This window comes from Spermophilus citellus (assembly GCF_964194105.1).
Source record: "Spermophilus citellus genome assembly, chromosome: 12".
In the NCBI taxonomy this organism is placed as follows: Eukaryota; Metazoa; Chordata; class Mammalia; order Rodentia; family Sciuridae; genus Spermophilus; species Spermophilus citellus.
The window spans coordinates 10,245,429-10,264,536 of record NC_138198.1 but is presented as its reverse complement, the minus strand read 5'-3'; the positions used below and the strand labels follow the sequence as shown (position 1 = coordinate 10,264,536).

General features: G+C 46.1%; 1 protein-coding gene across 1 annotated transcript in view; it reads right to left on the bottom strand.

The window, feature by feature from the left end:
* Nucleotides 1-12,833, bottom strand: part of HSD17B3 (hydroxysteroid 17-beta dehydrogenase 3) — a gene marked incomplete at both ends in the record, with an annotated part of 30,669 nt that extends 17,836 nt beyond the window's left edge. The window contains 2 exons of the mRNA XM_081263688.1: nucleotides 9,773-9,819; nucleotides 12,680-12,833. Of these exons, the coding sequence (XP_081119814.1) occupies nucleotides 9,773-9,819; nucleotides 12,680-12,833 (201 nt within the window). The remainder of the gene's footprint in view (nucleotides 1-9,772; nucleotides 9,820-12,679) is intronic.
* Between the last annotated feature and the right edge of the window lie 6,275 nt (nucleotides 12,834-19,108).

The window sequence follows — 19,108 nt, the reverse complement described above, 5'->3', positions numbered from 1 at the left end:
CAAAACAATGTTTCTTAGCTGTGATTTTAATAAAGAATTGTATGTTCCCGAAAACATGGAAGGAGCCGAGTTACAGAGTTGACTATGTGGCCCCCAGGACCCTCTTGTGCACTCTTCAGGTCCAGGTGTCAGGACCTCCTGGGGAGCTGTCAAGAACCACCCATTCCCACCAAAACCATCCAAGTAAAAAAACCTCTGGAGTTGGAGCCTTAACATTTACATCTTTTTCTGTTTTAATTAGCAAACTGCATTGTTAATCACAGAGCAACATTCTCATTGTAAAAGATTCAAACGACACCAAGGCAAAAAGAGTCCCAATGTCCCCTAGTCCCATCTCCCCACATGGCTCCTCTGCCTCCGGTGCGGTATGGATCCTGCTCCGACTTCCCTGCACCTGTGGCATGTATAGGTACAGTTAGGAGTGAAAGTTGGCTTTGGGGAGTCAATGTCTCCAAATCCTCCATGATTGACATCTTAACTATGGTCTTGCAACGTTCCCTTAACGATGGGTCTTGTCCCTGGGGCTGTACCCATCTCCACCCTGGGCCCTGAAGGACCACGTGACTCTTTCCTCGTTGCTCCCTAGTGTTCTGTAGTTCCCCTTTTGCTGAGCACCTAGGTTATTCTCAAACTTTCCTAGTGCCGGTATCACGACAGAAGAAGCCCTCTTGGTGTGTCTGTAGACATTGATTCCTGGAGTGGACAGGTGGAATCGCCGCGTCACAGGCTACATGCTTGTCAAATTTGAATACTATTGTCAAACGGCCCTCCCTTCACACTGTGTCATCAACAGCATGATCATGGCCCTCTCTCCACGGTCTCATTACTATCCATCTGATGTTCACACCTTCTTCAACCTGATGTAGCTAGCCCTTCATTGTTTTAATTTCTGTTTTTTTTTCAATTATCAGTGTGGCTGAGCATGTGTGAATTACCAGGATACCATTTTTATTCTGTTTGTTTGTTTGTTTATTTATTTATTTGGGTGGCCTCTGAGGCAGGGGAAAGGAGTAGGCATGACGTGGGTCAGGTGCCCAACATGCCGGGGACTGAAAGAGCCTGGATACTGGTCCCCATGGAATTGAAACCACATTTGTATCTGGAAGCAAAGCACAGGACCTTCTTCACCTAAGAGGGGTCAGAGGCCACAGGCCCTGAGGCCGAGAAGGAACCGCAGTGAGCAGGTTAGTGACAGACCTGAACGGGGGACAGGCCTCCTGGGTCCCGAGAGTCCTGCTACCTTACAACCCTGGTTATACTTTAGATTTCTTCATATTTCCATTTCTGAAAAAGACATGATGATCTCCCACAGTGTGGTGAATTTTTCAATCATTTCTATTTTGTTTAGATTCTGTTTATATTTATATTATATTTCAACATAATATTGGCAGGAATAGAATAAGTTCGATACCAGTGACCTGAGTTTTATCAATATGATTTTCCTCCTTCATGACTCCTTGTCCTGAGTTACATCTCGTCGGGTGTGGACATTGCTCCGAGTCCTCTTTTCTGGTTTGCATTTTCCAAGTTGACCTCCATTTTTCAACCTTCCTTCAACATTGGGTTTTGTTTTCTTAGCTTCACCTGAGTATCTGTTACCTACGGGTAGATTTAACCAAGTAACATGTATTGGAGTGTCTGTGGAGTTGTTACAGTAGCCTATCTTATTTTAATTTTTCCATTCACTTAATTTCCATTGTTATTTTTTCCCCCTTACCTGACTTTAATAGGCTGACCAGGAGAGACAGTGCTACGGTGTCACACAGCATCTCCTGCAAGCAATGTGACACCTCAGGGTAGCCCCTGCACACAGTGACCCGGGGATCTAGATCATCAGTGTGTGTGTTTGTGTGCGTGTGTGTACACATATATAGACATACATGTTCATGTGTATATAAATCATACACACGTGTGAACGACATAATATAGTTAAACTATATACATGTGTATGTCTCCAAAATTCCTACGCTGGAATTTGATGGTATTAAGACGTGCCACCTTTCAGGAAGTGATTAGGTCCTGAGGGCCCCTGTAAATGGGATCGATGCCCTTATAGGACAGGCTTCAGAGAGCAGCCTGGTTCTGCTCTTCACTGGGCAAGGACCAGCCAGAGCCGCCATCTTGGTAGCAGAGAAGGAGCCCCAGGAGACCCCAGATCTGCTGTGCCTTGATCTTGGACTTCCCCAGATCTGGGAAACACGTTTTTATTATCCATGATTACCCAACGTAGCTGCATAGACAAAGTAAGACAAGCAGCAAATAAAAACCAAAAAAGAAAAAGGCACAGCTTTATCAATATTAATCAAAATGGGTGTTAAGCAAGTGAGCACGACTAGAAGTAAAACTAGTGAAAGGTTGAATTCCTCGGGAAGATATAAGGTTTCCAATCCTGGATTGCCTAAGTGAATGGCTTGTGTGGAAGGGTCTATGTGACAGGTGACAGATACACCCTCGCAGTGGGAGATGTTCATTTGTCTTGCAGGAATTGTTGGATGGAGCACACAGACATTTGACAGGGACGTGGACTGGGTCAACCTAAGGAACACCACAGCTGGTGAAGTGGGCTCGTGTAAACCTGCAGAAGACCCTGTGGTTTGGAAAGCTGGCTGTCTGGGTCAATGGTAAGACTGAGGTCTCCAGCAAAGTGGTGGGGAATAAATGTCGGGTGTGATTAGAGACACAGCCTGGATCTACACGACAGAGAAGGAGAGAGGAGTGTGCATACACAGCCAGTTTTGCTACCCCCTAAAGTCCTTACCAAACCATGGGAAAGGATTCTTTTCTAGACAAACAAATCCACAGGAAAGATGACAGCAAAGACAGAATCCAACCCCTAAACTCTTGCTTGCTGGAAAATAGATAGGCAAGATCTGAAATCTCAACCAGGAATAGGGTCAGCTGAGAACTGACAAAATGTTTTTTTGCTTTATAATATAAATTTTTTAAATTGAATCCTAGCAATTTTACAGTGTGATGGATCAGTACATATACACAGTATGTAATGATCAGATCAGATCTTGCTGTGGTGTGGTCTCCACATCTGTGCCTGTCCTCTGGGAGACAGACCTGTTCATACCAAAAAAAAAAAAAAAAGGGAACAACTTCAATATCTGCCAACAGAGGAAAGAAAAACTAAAGCTGGACACATTGAAATACTATAGTGTTATGACTGTGGGATACTACACAGCACTGAAAATGAGTGGACCATGTTCTGCACATGTCAGCATGAATGGATTTCAAAAGCATAGTTTCGACCAGTATAGACTGTAAAAATGCATATGACTCAATTTACATGAGGTTCAAAACAAACAACCCAACCCATGTGTTGTTTAAAGGAGCACATGCATGTAATAAAACTGTCCTATTAAAAAGCAAGGAAATTAGTCACACAGCGTTCATGACGGTGTTTACATTTGTGGGGTGAGGGAACAGAAATGTAAGGCATAACACACAGGCAGCTTCAAGGACGCTGGGTGACCAGGGACACAGGACTCTATTATTTTTTGTGACCTCTGTAGGGTTTCTCTGAATGCTATGCACTCTTGGGTGACTGTCCCTTTCTCTCTGCCTCTCAGAGCCATGGCACACTGTCACGGGCTCACGACAGCCACAGCCTGGGTCAGAAATTCCAGGGTGGAAGCCAAGCAGCCCAGGAACAACATGAATCGAGAGGAACCAGAAAACAATGGAAAGCTGCTGTCTCCATGGAAGGCCAGATGAAAGGGGCCAGTGGGGAGCAGCTGGAGCCATTTAGACATCAAGAGGACTCTCACTGGCCGGAGATGTCACCCCACACGGCAAAGGACACAGATGGGGGTCCCAAGAGCAGATGGCTGTCTCCCCCGCGTTGGCACAAGACAGAGCTAGCCGGTGACTCTAGGCCGACTCTGTCCCTCACCTGGAGCTGCCAGGGCAGGACCTTGAGAAGAACGAGGACGGCCCTCTGCCATGCTGGAGGTGGGGGAGCCTTCCCAGATGCCCCCCAAGTGGCCAGATGTGGAGGGACAAAGCCAGGCCACCTTTCAGCATGTGATTTGGTTCCGGCACCCTCTGGGCATTAACAGCCAAGAAAACAGGTCATCACGCACCAGAGTGACAAAAAGTAGAACTTACAAGCTTTCGTGCTAACAAGCGGTCCGTGAAAAAGACACTGCACATCCAGCCTGGCGATGGCCTCCGGTCTTTATAGGCACATCCCCCTGGATAGCAGCCTCACTGCAGAGGACGCACCTGGGGGTGAGCTCGAGTTTCCAGAGGTTCCTGCCCACGTCCACCTCTGGACTTTGGATGGACAGCAGGGTAACATCAAACTCTCCAGTCCCCACTGCCATGACAACCCTAGGCCACCTGGGCCCAGGCTGACGGTGGACCTGGGAGGGACTCTCTGGAGGCTTCTGTGGGATCCCCAATATAACTGGAGCTCAGGAGAGGCACACTGTCCCTGTCCTCTCAAGAGCACCCACGCTCTCCCTTGAGGGTGTCCCCTTGCCCCAGGAGTTAAGATTCTCTGTAGTTTCACTAAAAGGGATAGTTTCTCTTTCCGTTTCCTGAAGGAAACTCCCACTAATTCTATCACCTTCACAGAGAGACCCAGGTCAGGGTGGGGCAGGGGACAGGGTGGATTTCTCTTTCTGTGCATTTCCAAATGCTCCGGTTTTCTAACTCTAGGCTGCACCTCTATGATCCTTAGCAGGATTTATCTGGGCGAAGAGATGGTGGCTCTTTTTATTCTTGGTCTCTTCTTCCCATCTCTTTAGATTCGATATACATGTGTCATAACTTCATCCTCCACCCAGGAAATGCAAACGAAAACCATGAGATATGGCCACTCCATTAAAAAAAAAAAAAAGAAAGAAAACTAAGAATTTTTTTTAATGCCTAACCATAAGCTGTCCCATTTCAGAGCAGACCCCTGCCAGGGGCACCCCCAAGTCCTCTCTCTCTCTCTCCACAGAAACCTCCCACCCACTTGTCCGATTTTGAGGGCTGGGATCGTGTAAAGGGTGGTGCAGAATCAGGCACCTTTGTCTCCTCGTCCTCTGGGTCAGCGTCCAGGGGAAGCCCCCACTAAGTGGAAAATGATTTGCATTTCCAGCACAAAGGGTGCTCTCTGCCTGGTGACCCGCCACCTCCTCTCAAGAGCCCCAGAGCCCTTGGTGAAGTGGTCTGAGCCAGGAGGGGCCCAGAGGCTGGCTGTCTGGGCGGCCATTGTTCCCTTTGTCTGCGGGAGCAGGACTCAATCTTGCTGCCCAGGTCGGGGCTGACAGGCTGCAGACAGGGAGCTGAGCCCGGCCTTCCCACCGCCCACCGCCGCCCCTCCTGAACAGCCATGGCGTGGCCTGCTGAAGGGCCTCGCTCTCTCTGCTGCTCTGGGGCCTGGGTCGGGGAAGGTGTTTGTGGCTGGTCGACCCCAGGGGGTGGGAAGGCCAGGAAAGACAGGGCTGCCTCTGTGTGGCAGGGGACAGAGAAAGGCCTGGGGTTCAGGTGCAGAGAAAGGGGACGTGGTGGGAGAGCAGCGTGGGCACGGCTGGGGGCCACCAGGCCACCCACCTGCCTGTTCCCACCTGCTCCCAGCAGGGCTCCAAGTGCCTGACTCCAAATGTGCACACAGACTAAACCAGGAGGCAGCGTGGAGCAGGCTTCCAGAAGATGCACCGGAAGACCTTCCCTTATCCCTTCTCTCACATGCAACTTGAAAACCTGGATAATAAGAGACTCTACAGAACAGGACTGTGGGGGGTCCCTGGGCTTTCTCTTTGCTTCCCATAGTTTGGATTTATTGCTGGAGAAGCCAGAAGACCAGAGATGCCGACAGGTGCAAATGTAAAAAAAATAAAATAAAATAGAAATCTCAAGAAAAGTCTGCTCTCTCTATCCAAAGGACAAGAAAAGGGAAATCCTAGCAAAACAGAAGGACAAAATTGCTCTCCCCCCAGCAAACACCTTGGGGAAACCACAGCCCTGGCCCCACCCCTGCCAGCAGGCTGAGAGGAAGAGGAGACTCCCACCCTGGGGACCGTGTGATGAGAGCCATCACCACCACCACCCAGTGTCACGTGCTGTGGTTTGTGTGTGGTTTGTCCCCCAGAGGCTCATCTGGGGGTTTATCCCCCAGAGCTGAACCAAGAAGGCCACCCAAGTTTGGACTTTCAGCCTCCAAATAAACCTCTTTTCTTTTTACAGAACCCAGCCTCAAGTATTTGGGTATAGTAGTGGAAAACGGACTTACAAATACCCAACCCTTCACTCCCCTCCTCTCTCTCTTCCCCTGGGATGATAACAGAGCAGAGCTCATGGTCAGCCACACACAGTGGTCATGAGGCCATCCCCCCAAATATCCCTGGAGAATTTGTGGGGAACAGCAAAGAGGCATTCCTGCCCCTTCTGCCAGAGTGGTACCAGCAGAGACCTAGGAGGGAGCCAGGACCCCCCACACACACATCCCAACCAGCAGGAAGGAGGAGGCAGCACCCTTTAACAGAGGCCAAGCAGAGAGTATGGGCCTCCACCCTACCTGGCAGGGAAAAAAAATGTAACTTTCTCCTCCCCACACTGAAGAAATGTCAGCGTAGGCCAGAACAGGCAGATTCAGATAAGATCCAGTCTCAACATAAAACCCAAAATGCCCAAGGTTCACAGAACAGTCACTGATCATGCAAAAAGTTTTTCTAAAAAGTCTAGTTCAGAAGGGAAAAGAAAATCATCAGGTGACAATGTTGAGATAACACAGATTTTAGAATTATCTGACCAGATTTTGAAGCATTAAAAATTCTTCAACCAAGCCATTGTGAAACCACAGAACATTCCAGCAAAGATTCAAGAGACCCAGGGAACAGGGTAAAGCCAAGAAGGAAGAAACATCCTCACTGAACTCGTGACCACTGCTGATCCAGGAAAGCTCTTAACACAGCAAGAAGCGACCCCGGCTCTGGAAGGGAAGGCACTGTAGCTCTGTCCTAAGAAATCCCAGAGGCCAGGGGAGGGACCATATGCTGGCGGAAAAGGACAGTCAGTTACGGAGCCTGTGTCCCGAGAAAGGACCCTTCAGGAATGAAGAAGAGATCCAGACATTAGGGAGTGAAGAGAACGTCAGTGTGTTTCCTTCCACCAGAACCTACTTGAAGGTTCTGCCACCGCCCAAGAGCACCACAGGCAGGGGACGGGGGCCTTTGGGGACATTCAGATTCCAAACTGTCGCACATAGGACTCATGCAGACCACAAGGACGGCTTTCCTTCTGACGTGGGGGGTGGAAGACACTTTGCTTTGGAAAGGAGGTGCTGAAGCCTCCCTCCAACCTCAGCACCCAAATACACAGCCCGTCTGTGGACGGTCAGCCACTACTGGCCTGAGCAGGTCCCAGGTGAGAACAAGGAGGCGCTCTTCACCTTCAAAGAAGCAGACTCAAGAGAGAAGGTCACTGGCTTCCGCCATCAGGGGGAAATAGGGGGCAGATGCATGAGTCCAGCACAAGGAACTCTTATAAGGGGCACGGTTTGGTGTGTTAACATCCCCAAGGTGTCTGTCAAGTGCCTCCAAGACGCCCGTCACTTCTCATAGCAGGGCTTAGTTAAGATGCCATCTCTGGGGGAGATGACGTTCCGGGAAATGCCACTGTTAATCACACTTTTCATAGACACTGAATGTTTGTGTCCCTCCAGAAACATCCTGCGTTGAAATCCCAACCCTGGACAGGATCCTATTCAGAGGCGAGGCCAGAGTCTAGAGAAGACAGAGCGCTTGTTCCTCTGTCTCTGCTCTCCCGGGGAAGGCCACCACCTGCAAACCAGGAAGAGGGCTCGCCAGCCACCAGAACAGCCGAGGCTCTGGATGTCCCAACCTCCAGAACTGTGAACATCAGCATCGGTTAAGCCACTGACGTACAGTGACTTGATGTAACAGCCTGAGCTCATACCAGGCCTTTTTCACAAGTTAAATTACCATAACTTCAGTGGAAAGCACAGAGGCTTAAAGATGTTCAAAATCTCCAAGCCACCAAGTCCACTGCGAGGAAATTAGCTCTTAAAACAACTGGAGATGAGCATAAAAGTATATGATTTATTCACAAGCATGTTCCCAATTCTGTCTAAAATGAAGAAAGTTTGTAAGTGAATGTGAAATTATAGAGTATCCATCCATTCGATAGAAAATTATGCTCCCACTTAAAAAAACTATGTTTTTGACATAAGAAAATGCTAACAACCAAAAATAACACTTAAAAAATAATGGCATGTGTAATCTGGGATTTGAGCCAAACTTGAGGAAAATTGCAAGGTTTTCAATATCCTTCTATTTAAAGAGGTGGTATTTTTTTCTCCCTTACTCAGAATCTCTCATCTTTCTCAACAGAGTCTTATAGTGTTCTTTTTAAAAGACTTGTAATTTTATTTTGTTTGTTTCCAGTATTGTTTGTTTTTCTATTGTGAATGAAAACATCTTTCATCGTATTTTTAAGAGGCTATTGATTTTTTTTATCAGACTTCCTTTTATAAAGATTTCAGGATTCTTTCTGTTTCTTCCATTGTTCTAGAAGTCAGCATAACAGAATGAGGAAGAAACAAAATGGGTAATAATTATAGGAAATTACAGTGATTATAGGAATAGTAATTATAGAAAACAATAATTAATGTAGAATCTGCAATAATAGTAGTATATGAAACAACACTGGCTATGAGCACGTTTTTTAAAAAATCTATCTACTGAGCAGAGGGTGTAGCTCAGAGGTAGAGCCCTGGCCTAGATCCCTGCAGGTCCCTGAGCTCCCTCCCAAACACCTAAAAAAATAAAACAAAACCAAAAAAAAAAAGTCTATCTATCTGCAGAAAAGCAAACATAGAGCAACACACCCAAAGATGCTAACCACGTTCCCAAGGCTCTCAGCTCTATCAGATGCACTTTTCACATAATATTTTGTAATGCATATTAACCTATTAAAATTAAAGTCATAAGTAATACAATTTGCCCACACAAATAATTATTAAAGCAATATTTTCCCTAGCTGTGTGTGAAGCACAAATAAAAAGGGAGTATTTATAATTTTTAAAATTTGGGGGGTGTTTCCTTTTTCTTTTTCTTCCCATCTCTCCCCTAGGTACCAGGGATTGAACCTAGGGGTGCTTGACCACTGAACCACATCTCCAACCCTCTTTTTTATTATTATTTTATTTAGAGACAGGGTCTCACTGAGTCGCTTAGGGCATTTTGCTAAATTGCTGAGGCTGGCTTTGAACTCACAATCCTCCTGCCTCAGCCTCCTCCAGAGCTGCTGGGATCACAGGTGTGCCCCACCATGCCCAGCTTTAAATTGTTCCTGAGTATATACACTACATAAACGCTGTGACACAGTTACATTGGAAAATAGCAATGTCCCATAAATTCCTGAAATGATTCTTAGGGGAAGGAACTGTCACCTTTGAATACCGCTGTATTTATTTTGGGGGGGTTTGGTTTGTTTATTTGTTATTTTAAAGACAGTGTCCAGGGGATGAGATTATGAGTTTTTTGGTCTTCTCTAGAAATGTTCCTTCTTAAGTGAATGTCTCTTGCTTTTATATATGCGGAGAACTAGTGTTTGAGGGGGGTGTCACACGATGTGTTGTGTACAGGGACATTGTCTCTAAGAGGACAATCCCAAACCAGCTCAGTGGTACACACCCACGGTCCCAGGCACTCCCCAGCAGATTGCTTGAGCCCTGGAGTTCAAGGTCAGCCTGGCAACCCAGCAAAACTCTGTCCCAAAGGAAAAAAAAAAAAAAAAGGTAGAAGTCCCTTACCTCCAGTGAGTATGCTTTCCCAATCCCATCTCCTGCTCCAGTGACCACTGCAAAAGGGAACAGAGGATTCATCTGTACACGTTCCTCCTTCTCCCGGGCTACCCTGTCTGGCCAGCCCGGGTCTAGGATACTCAATGCCCACAGCGGCCTGGCTCCTCTCCGCTCCAAATTCCCAGCCCTTTGCCAACCCCTACTAATGCTCCAGCGGGAAGGGCGAGTTGCTTTGAGGGTCGGGTTTGTTTCTTTCTGTTGTGTTGTTTAAGGACCATTGTTTGAGGCAATGAGAAATATACTGTGAAATGTGCAGAGAGCCTCAGCCAGGAAACAATGTATCCAGACCTGAGGATTGAAACAGGGGACGCCACATGGTCAAGGGCAAGCAGTGCGCCCTGTAATCACTCCCATGCCCAGAGCTTCCACCCCGCCTCCATCCCCACCCCACAGGGCAGCCTGTGGAAGATAAGGGACCTAGCAAAGAGGAGAATATAGAAATGCACAGAGGGAATGCGGTGGAACTTGGAGAATTTGCACTCATAGAACTTTCTGTTAGCATACAACCAGGAGGTCTTGTAGTCCTGTTGTCTCCAGCATTGCAGAGCTGTTGGTGATGAGGTCCAGAATCAGCCTCATCCACGGGAATGCCCCAATTTGGACATTCACTGCATTAAGTACACACACACCTGTGAATGACCTTGACACCAACATTTCAAGGCCAAGGTACTCGCTCAAGGTTATTGTACATCTTGCCTTCCCCCACCCCCTGCGGGGAATCTTCACAATCACCCGCGTAGTTAAGGTAATGACAGGTATGATGATGGTGATCACAATCGCTTTCTGCATGTACTGTTCTGAGTGTCGTAGGTGTGTGACTTCATTGCATGCTCAGAACAAACCCAGAAGGTGTCATGATCATGGTCATCGTTGAGGAAGCTCAAAAAGAGGAAAGTTCTTCATTTGATCAAGGTCTCACTGCTAAAACTGAAGACCAAAGGATTTGAACTCATGCTACCTGACTTTGGGACCACAAGCCTATACAGATATACCAGGGAAATGATTAAGGAACTCAAGCTTGGAGCCCAGGGTACTCTCATCTGTAAAGTTGAAAACTTCTGTCTCTACTGATGGGTTTTCCTGTTGTCCCCACTTGTCCTCCTTGAAGTCCACGGGTGTGTACCACTGAGCCGGTTTGGGATTGTCTTCTTAGAGATAATGTCCTATGCCTCAGCAACATTCTACTCTTGCTGGCAATAACTCTCTTCCATCTTACTCATAAAAACAGGTTAGGCTGGCCAGATGTGGTGGCACACACCTGTAATCCCAGCAGCTTGGGAGGCTGAGGCAGAAAGATGGCAGGTTCAAGGCCAGCCTCAGCAACTTAGCAAGGCCCTAAGCAACTCACTGAGGCCCTATCCAAAATTAAGTTTTTTTAAAAAAAGGACTGGGGATGTGGCCCAGTGGTTAAAGCTCCCCTGGTTTCAATCTCCAGTTCCAAAAAAAAAAAAAAAAATTAAAAGTTAGGTTTTACACCTTGAGTCCACAAGTGGTCTAATTCTCTGGTCCATTTGAACTTTTTTTTTTTGGGGGGGGGGCTGCATCCTACATCAGGGGGCAGGGGCTGAGCAGAGTCCTGAGTTCACCCAGTGTGTGAGCATTGAGTCTGTGTGGAGCAGGGCGTTTGGATCCAGAATATCCAGGCCTCAGCACTTGGTGAGTTCAACTGGAGACAGCATGCCCTCCCAGGGAAGACGTGTGTGCGCACACACACACACACACACACACACACACACTCTGCAGACACAGGCAGCATGGGTTATAAATCCACTTGTCATTGTAAACAACGCTCCGTGTGGTAATGTTTTTAAATTTCCATTGCTATGTTTGTAAAGTTGCCAGGTTTAGCAAAGAAGGGTACAGGATGCTCCATGAACTTGAATTTCAGGTAAACAACAAATAATATTTTAGTATAATGCATTCCGTGCAATATTTGGATTGCAATATATTAAAAAATCAGAACTTGTTTATCTGAAACTCCATTTTAACTGGGTATTCTGTGTTTTTCTCTGAAAGCCCCATAATCATGTTACAGTCTTTCCTATTTAGCCTGGACGATATTTCTTTTTATAAAAGGTTTTTAATTGTTTTGTTTAATACCTTTATTTTTATTTATTCATTTTTCCGTGGTGCTGAGGCTCGAACCCAGGGCCTCACACATGCTGGGCGAGCGCTCTACCTCTGAGCCCCAGCCCCAGCCCTGGATGATATTTCTAAAGACCTTAGCATTTCCTTCAAGGAGATGCTAAAGCCGTGACCTCATGGTCTTCACCTTAACCCGGTCAGGGGCTAAAATCCCACATGGTGGTTCCACCAGACAAATCCCTCGGGGCGACAGTGAGAACCAGGCCCAGGTGCCACATCTAACATCTTGAGGACACAGCTCCACAGCGATCTCTGTGGCCTTGATTTGGCAATACCCTCACTTCATCGGGGGCCTGGCCAGTCTTATTTTCTAATGAAGTAAATTAACATTATTTGTATTTCAGAATTTTGAGATACCCCTTAGCAAAATGGGTAGAACCTAGGGTCTAGGAATCTACAGAGATGTGGATACAGAAGTTTCTGCCTTTGTTTATTAAGAGAGAGAGATCATCACACTAAGAAGAAAACTCAGGGGGTGACGTTGGGGGGACAGGTGCACAGCAGGAGTTGAGGAGCCTTCTGCCACATCTTGCTTTTTAGACAATTCTGATTTCACTCATGCTTTCTAGACTTCCCGATTAAATTAGATTTAACTGAAATTCCCAAAGGATGGAGATATACCTATGAGAAAAGAGGCACTATATCTTTGGGGACATAAATAGGAATAAGCAGGAATAATAAAATAAATGAGAGATGGACAGCCCCCCTTACCTGCCCACTGTCCCATCGACTGCAAGAAAGACCTTGGCAGAACTTTCCGGAAGCTCAGTAAAACGCATTTGCAGAATCTCACGCACTTTGCCAGGCCGGCCAGGCACACCAGCAGCCCGAGGAGAATGAAGAACTGTTCCAGAGCCTCCCCCATGACCGTATGGTCGCAGGTGCTGTCTCAAGCCTGGCCCTGTCCCCTCCTGGGGTGGGGCCCCCTAGGGGACGGCAAACCTCCTTCTGGGAGTCACTGGGTGCATTCCGTTAACTCTGGGACATTTAGATTAAAGTAACATCTTGACACAACCTCTGATTCACGGGCTTTTGAATGAAGTCTTCTTTCCAATATCTTCAGAGCACTGTTGGGCTTTGTTACCGTGGGGAAGCTGGTGGCCCTGCCTGTAATCCCAGTGACTCAGGAGGCTGAGGGAGGAGGGTCACACATTCAAAGCCAGCCTCGGTAACTTAGTGAGGCCCTAAGCAACTTAGAGAGACCCTGTCTCAAAATTTAAAAAAAAAAAAAATTTAAAAAGGGCTGGGGATGTGGCTCCAGGTTCAAGTGCTCCTGGTTTAAAAAATAAAGATTCAAAAAGTGGACATGAAGGAAAACAAGACAATGAAGAAAGGGCAGCCCAGAGTTCTGGATTTGGAAACTGCTATGGTTTGTTCTCACAAACGACTCTGTGTTGGAAGCGTTGTCCCCAGCATGGAGATGTGAGCAGCAATGGAACTTTAGGTAAGGCCTCGTGGGAGGTCCCTAGGTCCTTAGGCAGAGGGGCTTGCCCTCGGAGGGGAATACTGACCACCTAGAGAGTTCTCTCAAGAACAAGTGGCCATAAATGCCTGGCCCCAACCCTTGAATCTCTCTGAGTTCTCGTTTCAAGCTGTGGCAGGAACGTGCCACATACGGTTGTGCAGCCCAGGGGGCCCTCACCAGAGCCTGCACCATGCTGGTTGGACTTTCAGCCTCCAAAACTGTGAACTAAATAAGCTTCTTTTCTTTATGAAGTTAACCTGCCTCCAATATTTTGTTACAGTAATGAAAAACTGGGTAATACAGAAATCAAAAAGGATGCCAGATCGAGTCACTCATTGGTTTATTCAACAAGTATGTGCCGACTGCCTACAGATGGCGGCCCCTGTTCAAGGCCCTGGGGACATAACAGTAATGAAGCAGGGTCTCCGTCTTGGAGCTCCGATTATAGTATGGGAGATGGAGAAGGGGAGTAGCCAGGCCCTCGTGGTGAGGAGTTTGAAATTTAGGCTGAGGGCAGTAGGAAGCCGCTGCAGGGGCCAATGGGATGATACGTCCCAAAGTCACGGCCTGCTGCGGGGAGATGGCCGGCCAGAGGCTGATGGAGATGCTGGGTGGTCTGACAACCCAAGCAGGGAGGTGAGGAGACTAGGAAGCCCTCTGCCTGCATCGGGGCTTCTTTCTTTTTTCCTTTCACTTATTTATTTTTGATTGGTGTGTTATCAACACACATCAAGGTGGAATTCACTGTGGCATGTTGACATATGCACATTTCCTCCCCTTTCCCATCCCTCCTCCTCCAATCTCCTTCTCCTTCTTCTGTTCCTCTGGTCTTCCCTGTGTCTCTATGACATCCAGTCTCCACCTCCTATTTTCCCTTATTTTGCTCCAGTTTCCACAGATGAGAGAAAACATCTGGCCCTCGACTTTCTGCATCTGACTTATTTCACTTAGCACGATGGTCTCTATTTCCACCCATTTACCAGTAAATGCCATGATTTAATTCTTCTTTATGACAGTCTTCATCTGTTTCAGGTTGCTAGAGCAAAATGCCTGAGGCTGGATAATTTGTAAAGAAAACAGGTTTATTGAGTTCACGGTTCTGGAGGTTCAAGGACATGACACCAGCAGGTCCCGAGAGTCAGCCCTTGACCCTCTGCTCTTTTATTCGCTCACTCCTTTGGTGATGTCATCTGATCTCTTGACCTTATGGACTTCCCACATGCTGAGGAAATTCAAATTCATCACTTCAGCTAGTCAACCCTGGCTGACATCCAAACTTGATACCACGGTTTGAACACCTATTAGCTGTTACTGAATTTGTCACTATTTATAAGTCTTTCTGGGACAAAACTAGGAAAACCTTTTTTTTTTCATTTTCATATGCTTTATTTTACAGACCTATTATTTGATTTATTTATTTATTTTTATTGGTTGTTCACAACATTACAAAGCTCTTGACATATCATATTTCATACATTAGGTTGAAGTGGGTTATGAACCCCCAATTTTACCCCAAATGCAGATTGCAGAATCACGTCGGTTACACATCCACAATTTTACATAATGCCCTATTAGTAATTGTTGTATTCTGCTACCTTTCCTATCCCCTACTATCCCCCCTCCCCTCCCCTCCCATCTTCTCTCTCTACCCCATCTACTGTAATTCATTTCTCTCCTTGTTTATTTTCCCATTCCCCTCACAACCTCTTATATGTAATTTTGTATAGCAATGAGGGTCTCCCTTCATTTCCATGCAATTTCCCTTTTCTCTCCCTTTCCCTCCCATCTCATGTCTCTGTTTAATGTTAATCTTTTCTTCCTGCTCTTCCTCTCTGCTCTGTTCATAGTTGCTCTCATTATATCAAAGAAGACATTTGGTATTTGTTTTTTAGGGATTGGCTAGCTTCACTAAGCATAATCTGCTCTAGTGCCATCCATTTCCCTGCAAATTCTATGATTTTGTCATTTTTTATTGCTGCGTAGTACTCCATTGTGTATAGATGCCACATTTTTTTAATACATTCATCTATTGAAGGGCATCTGGGTTGGTTCCACAGTCTAGCTATTGTGAATTGTGCTGCTATGAACATCGATGTGGCAGTATCCCTGTAGTATGCTCTTTTAAGGTCTTCAGGGAATAGTCCGAGAAGGGCAATAGCTGGGTCAAATGGTGGTTCCATTCCCAGCTTTCCCAGGAATCTCCAAACTGCTTTCCAAATTGGCCGCACCAATTTGCAGTCCCACCAGCAATGTGATACTGATCATCTTGACTCCTAACATCACGTTTGTTTTTATGTCTGGGGTGTATATACTGATGTTTCTTTTTGAGAAAAGTCTTGAGTTGATCTTAATGCCCTCCGTTCCAATTGCTTCCTCTCTCTGAAGGTAACCTCAAACTTTTATTCAGTTTTTATTATTCATCCATTTGTGAACACACACATTCATATTTCTAAGAATACATATTCATATGCATACACATCTCTATGAATATAGATGATTCATTATGTGTAATCCACACACACATGCATACAGATTTTTACTACTTGTCTGTATTTTTAAAAAACATTTTTGAACAGGTGGATGAATAAACCAAATAGAATGTGACTTATAGTTTAGATAGCAAACTAGGAACACTACTCAGCCAAAACATCAACTACTAGTACACACAACTGCACAAATACCCAGAACATTATACTAAGTTGATAAAGCCAGACTTTGACCAAAGGATGTTCCCTTTATGCTCCCATTTAAGTAAAATTCTAGAACACGCAAAACAGGTCGGGTGATGGGAAACAAAATAATGGAGGCCCGAGAAAGTGGCCAAAGGAACTTCTTGGGGTGACAGAGACTTTCTATAAGTTGGTTATGATGATGGTCACACATGGGTGAATTCATTTGCCAATTTGCGCTGGACTTACAATTAGTGCTTTTAGGACACAATTATGCTTCCATTTAATTTATATCAATTTATATTGATTAACTTAATTATGCTTCAAAATAAACAGTGGCATAGGTAATAGTTGTTGCAGAAGTTTAGAAATATTTAGAGGTGAGAGAGTTCATGAAGGGCTGCAGGTTTCACGGGTAGAAATGCCGCTTCTCTCTGAGTACCCTGAAGAGCAGCTGTCCTGGTCTGGGACCCCCCTCTAAGCGGCTTCCTCTCAGCTGACTTGTACTCAGATTGTAAATGTCTGAAAGATGTTTCTCTGTTGGGCTAAAGGTCAGACAGGAACCAGGAACCGAACAAGAAGAGAACTCCTTGTGTCTGGTCAGAAAGCAACTTAAAGAAGCAACTTTAAAAAAAACAAACTTTCTCCCGAGCTGCAATCAGGCTGAATTTTGAATTCTTCCAAACAATAGAGGAGGGTAATCTATGGCCCTGGCAATAGAGTATGGTGTGAAGCTTCGGGGCTTTTCTACAAGGTGAGAAACAGCATACGATGTTATTTTGATTTTAAATTCCTCCTCCCCATCTGACCCCTGTGATACTGGCGATTGAACCCAGGGGTGCTCTAACACCCCACCCTTTTTATTTTCATTGTTTTTAAGAGAGTTTCTCAGGCCAGCCTCAGGCTTCAGGTCCTCGGGCCTCCACCCCTGAGTAGCTGGGGCTACAGGTATGTGCCACCTCATTCGACTTAAATTATTTTGTTAGTGGAGTTGAAGATATTTTTGTAGGTCTAAGGGCTGTTTGTATTTTTTCTCGGTGTTATTTTCTTTTTCCTTTCCCCTGGCCATTTTTTCTGGGTGGTTTTTGCTATTTCCTTCTGTGTACAGTTTAAGTATTGATTATCCAAAAATGCTTGGGACCCATTTTGCTTTTTCTTTTTCTTTCAGATTTTGGAAAATTTGCATGTATATAACCATATATCTTGGGGATGGGACCCAAGTGTAAACATGAAGTCCACCTATATTTCATATATTCTATGCAAAGCCTGACATCACTCTACCCAGAACTCCTTAGCACACTGTAGTTAGACTGCTACCATTCACAGAGTCAGGGGTGGAATCTACCACTTGTGGTTTCCTGTCCACACTCAGAAATTTGAGAATTTGGAAGCATTTCTGGTTTCGGAGTTTTGCATTAGAGGTGCTCAACCTGTATTTCTCGTTTGTTGTTGTTGTTGTTGTGGTTGTTGTTGTGGTTGTTGTTGACCTTGGGCTTGAGGCCTCCTCATTTCACTATAGTGCGTGTTCACTAATTCTCTCTTCAAATGTGCCTGGTCACTGCTCAATCCAGAAATGGTCTTAATTTTATTGCTGAAGGTTCTTTTTCTGCCTTTTCAAAACTGGCTCTTTTTTGAGAGTTTTAGAGGACGGTGTTTCTTCCACGGAGATACATTACTTTTGACTTTCCTTTATTTAGCACAGTTGAATCCTAATCTGCGTCAAATGATCCAGTACCTAGGGTCTTTCTGCCATGGTCTCCTGGCTCTTCTGGCTCCCACCCAGGGTGCCCTCTTTCCTGGTGCCCAGATGAAGCACCAGTTTGGACCCAATTCAAACTCAATTTGTGGTTTGAAGGCCTGGGTTCTTCTTTCCTTCCTTCCTTCTCTCTCTTCTACCAACTCTGGGGAAGTGAATTTGGTCTGCCCAAGACAGCATGCCGGCCTGGGTGGACAGACCCACAGCTGGCTTCCTGTACCCCCTCCACCTGCGGCTCCGTGCCATTTCCTTACAACCCGTGTCTCTTCTGGATCGCTCTTAGCCTGAGAGTATGAAAGCCTTTGGGGCTCAGCCCCATGGAGGGAGGTTCTTACAGTGACCTCTTCCTGGCCTCAGCTTCTGCCTCCACACCATCAGCAGCACCAAAGCTCCATTCACCCCCTCAGCAACCGTGGATCTGCCGTGGCTGGGTGCCCCTTCGTCTCTCTGGGTTACCACTTTCCCTCATGCTGGAAATGTTTGCTAGAAACTTAACAGGCACCAGATCTATCATGTGCCTGGGGGCATCCCAGGAAGGGGATACCCAATAACCCAGTGGGATTTGGAAGCTCACAGGCCCTCTCCCAGGGAAGGGGGGGGGGAGCAGGCAGGTTCAAGGAAGAGTGAATGATTTTCAGGGAAGATGGATGAACTGGAAAATGGGTGATAATCTGTGACAAGGTCTGTCTGGGCTCTGGACATAGGGTCAACTCTTTCTTCTTGGTCTTCCTTCTTGCCATATGTTTCAGTCTCTTCCAGTTGATGAAATATCTGGGGAAGGGATTCCCAGAGATCAACTATCTTCTGGAGAATCTGACCTCTAGATCCGTAGCAGAACTTCAGAGAAAGCCTCTCCCTGTCACTGCTACTTTTCTAAATTCCCGATTGGGAGGAATTGGCACACCAAAGCGCCATGTTTAGGGGTCTTGTTTTCGGATCCCCAACAAAGCCAAACACAGAAAAGTACTGCTTTCATTATCTAGGTTGTATAACAAATCAACCCCACACGTAATGGCTTAAGAGAAAGCCATTTATTATCTCACGGCTTCTGTGGGTTAGCAACCCAGAAACCCAACCCACAGACCAGGTGGTCTCTGGCCCCAAGTCTTCCACAGGCGATGGTAAAGGTGGAGCCAGGGCCGAGGTCTCTTAAAGTTCAACAGGGGCAAGAGCTCCTCAAAGCTCTACTGAGATGTTTCTGGCTTGGAGCAAATTCCTCCCCAGGTATTCCGAGCAATGTAGGCCTCTTC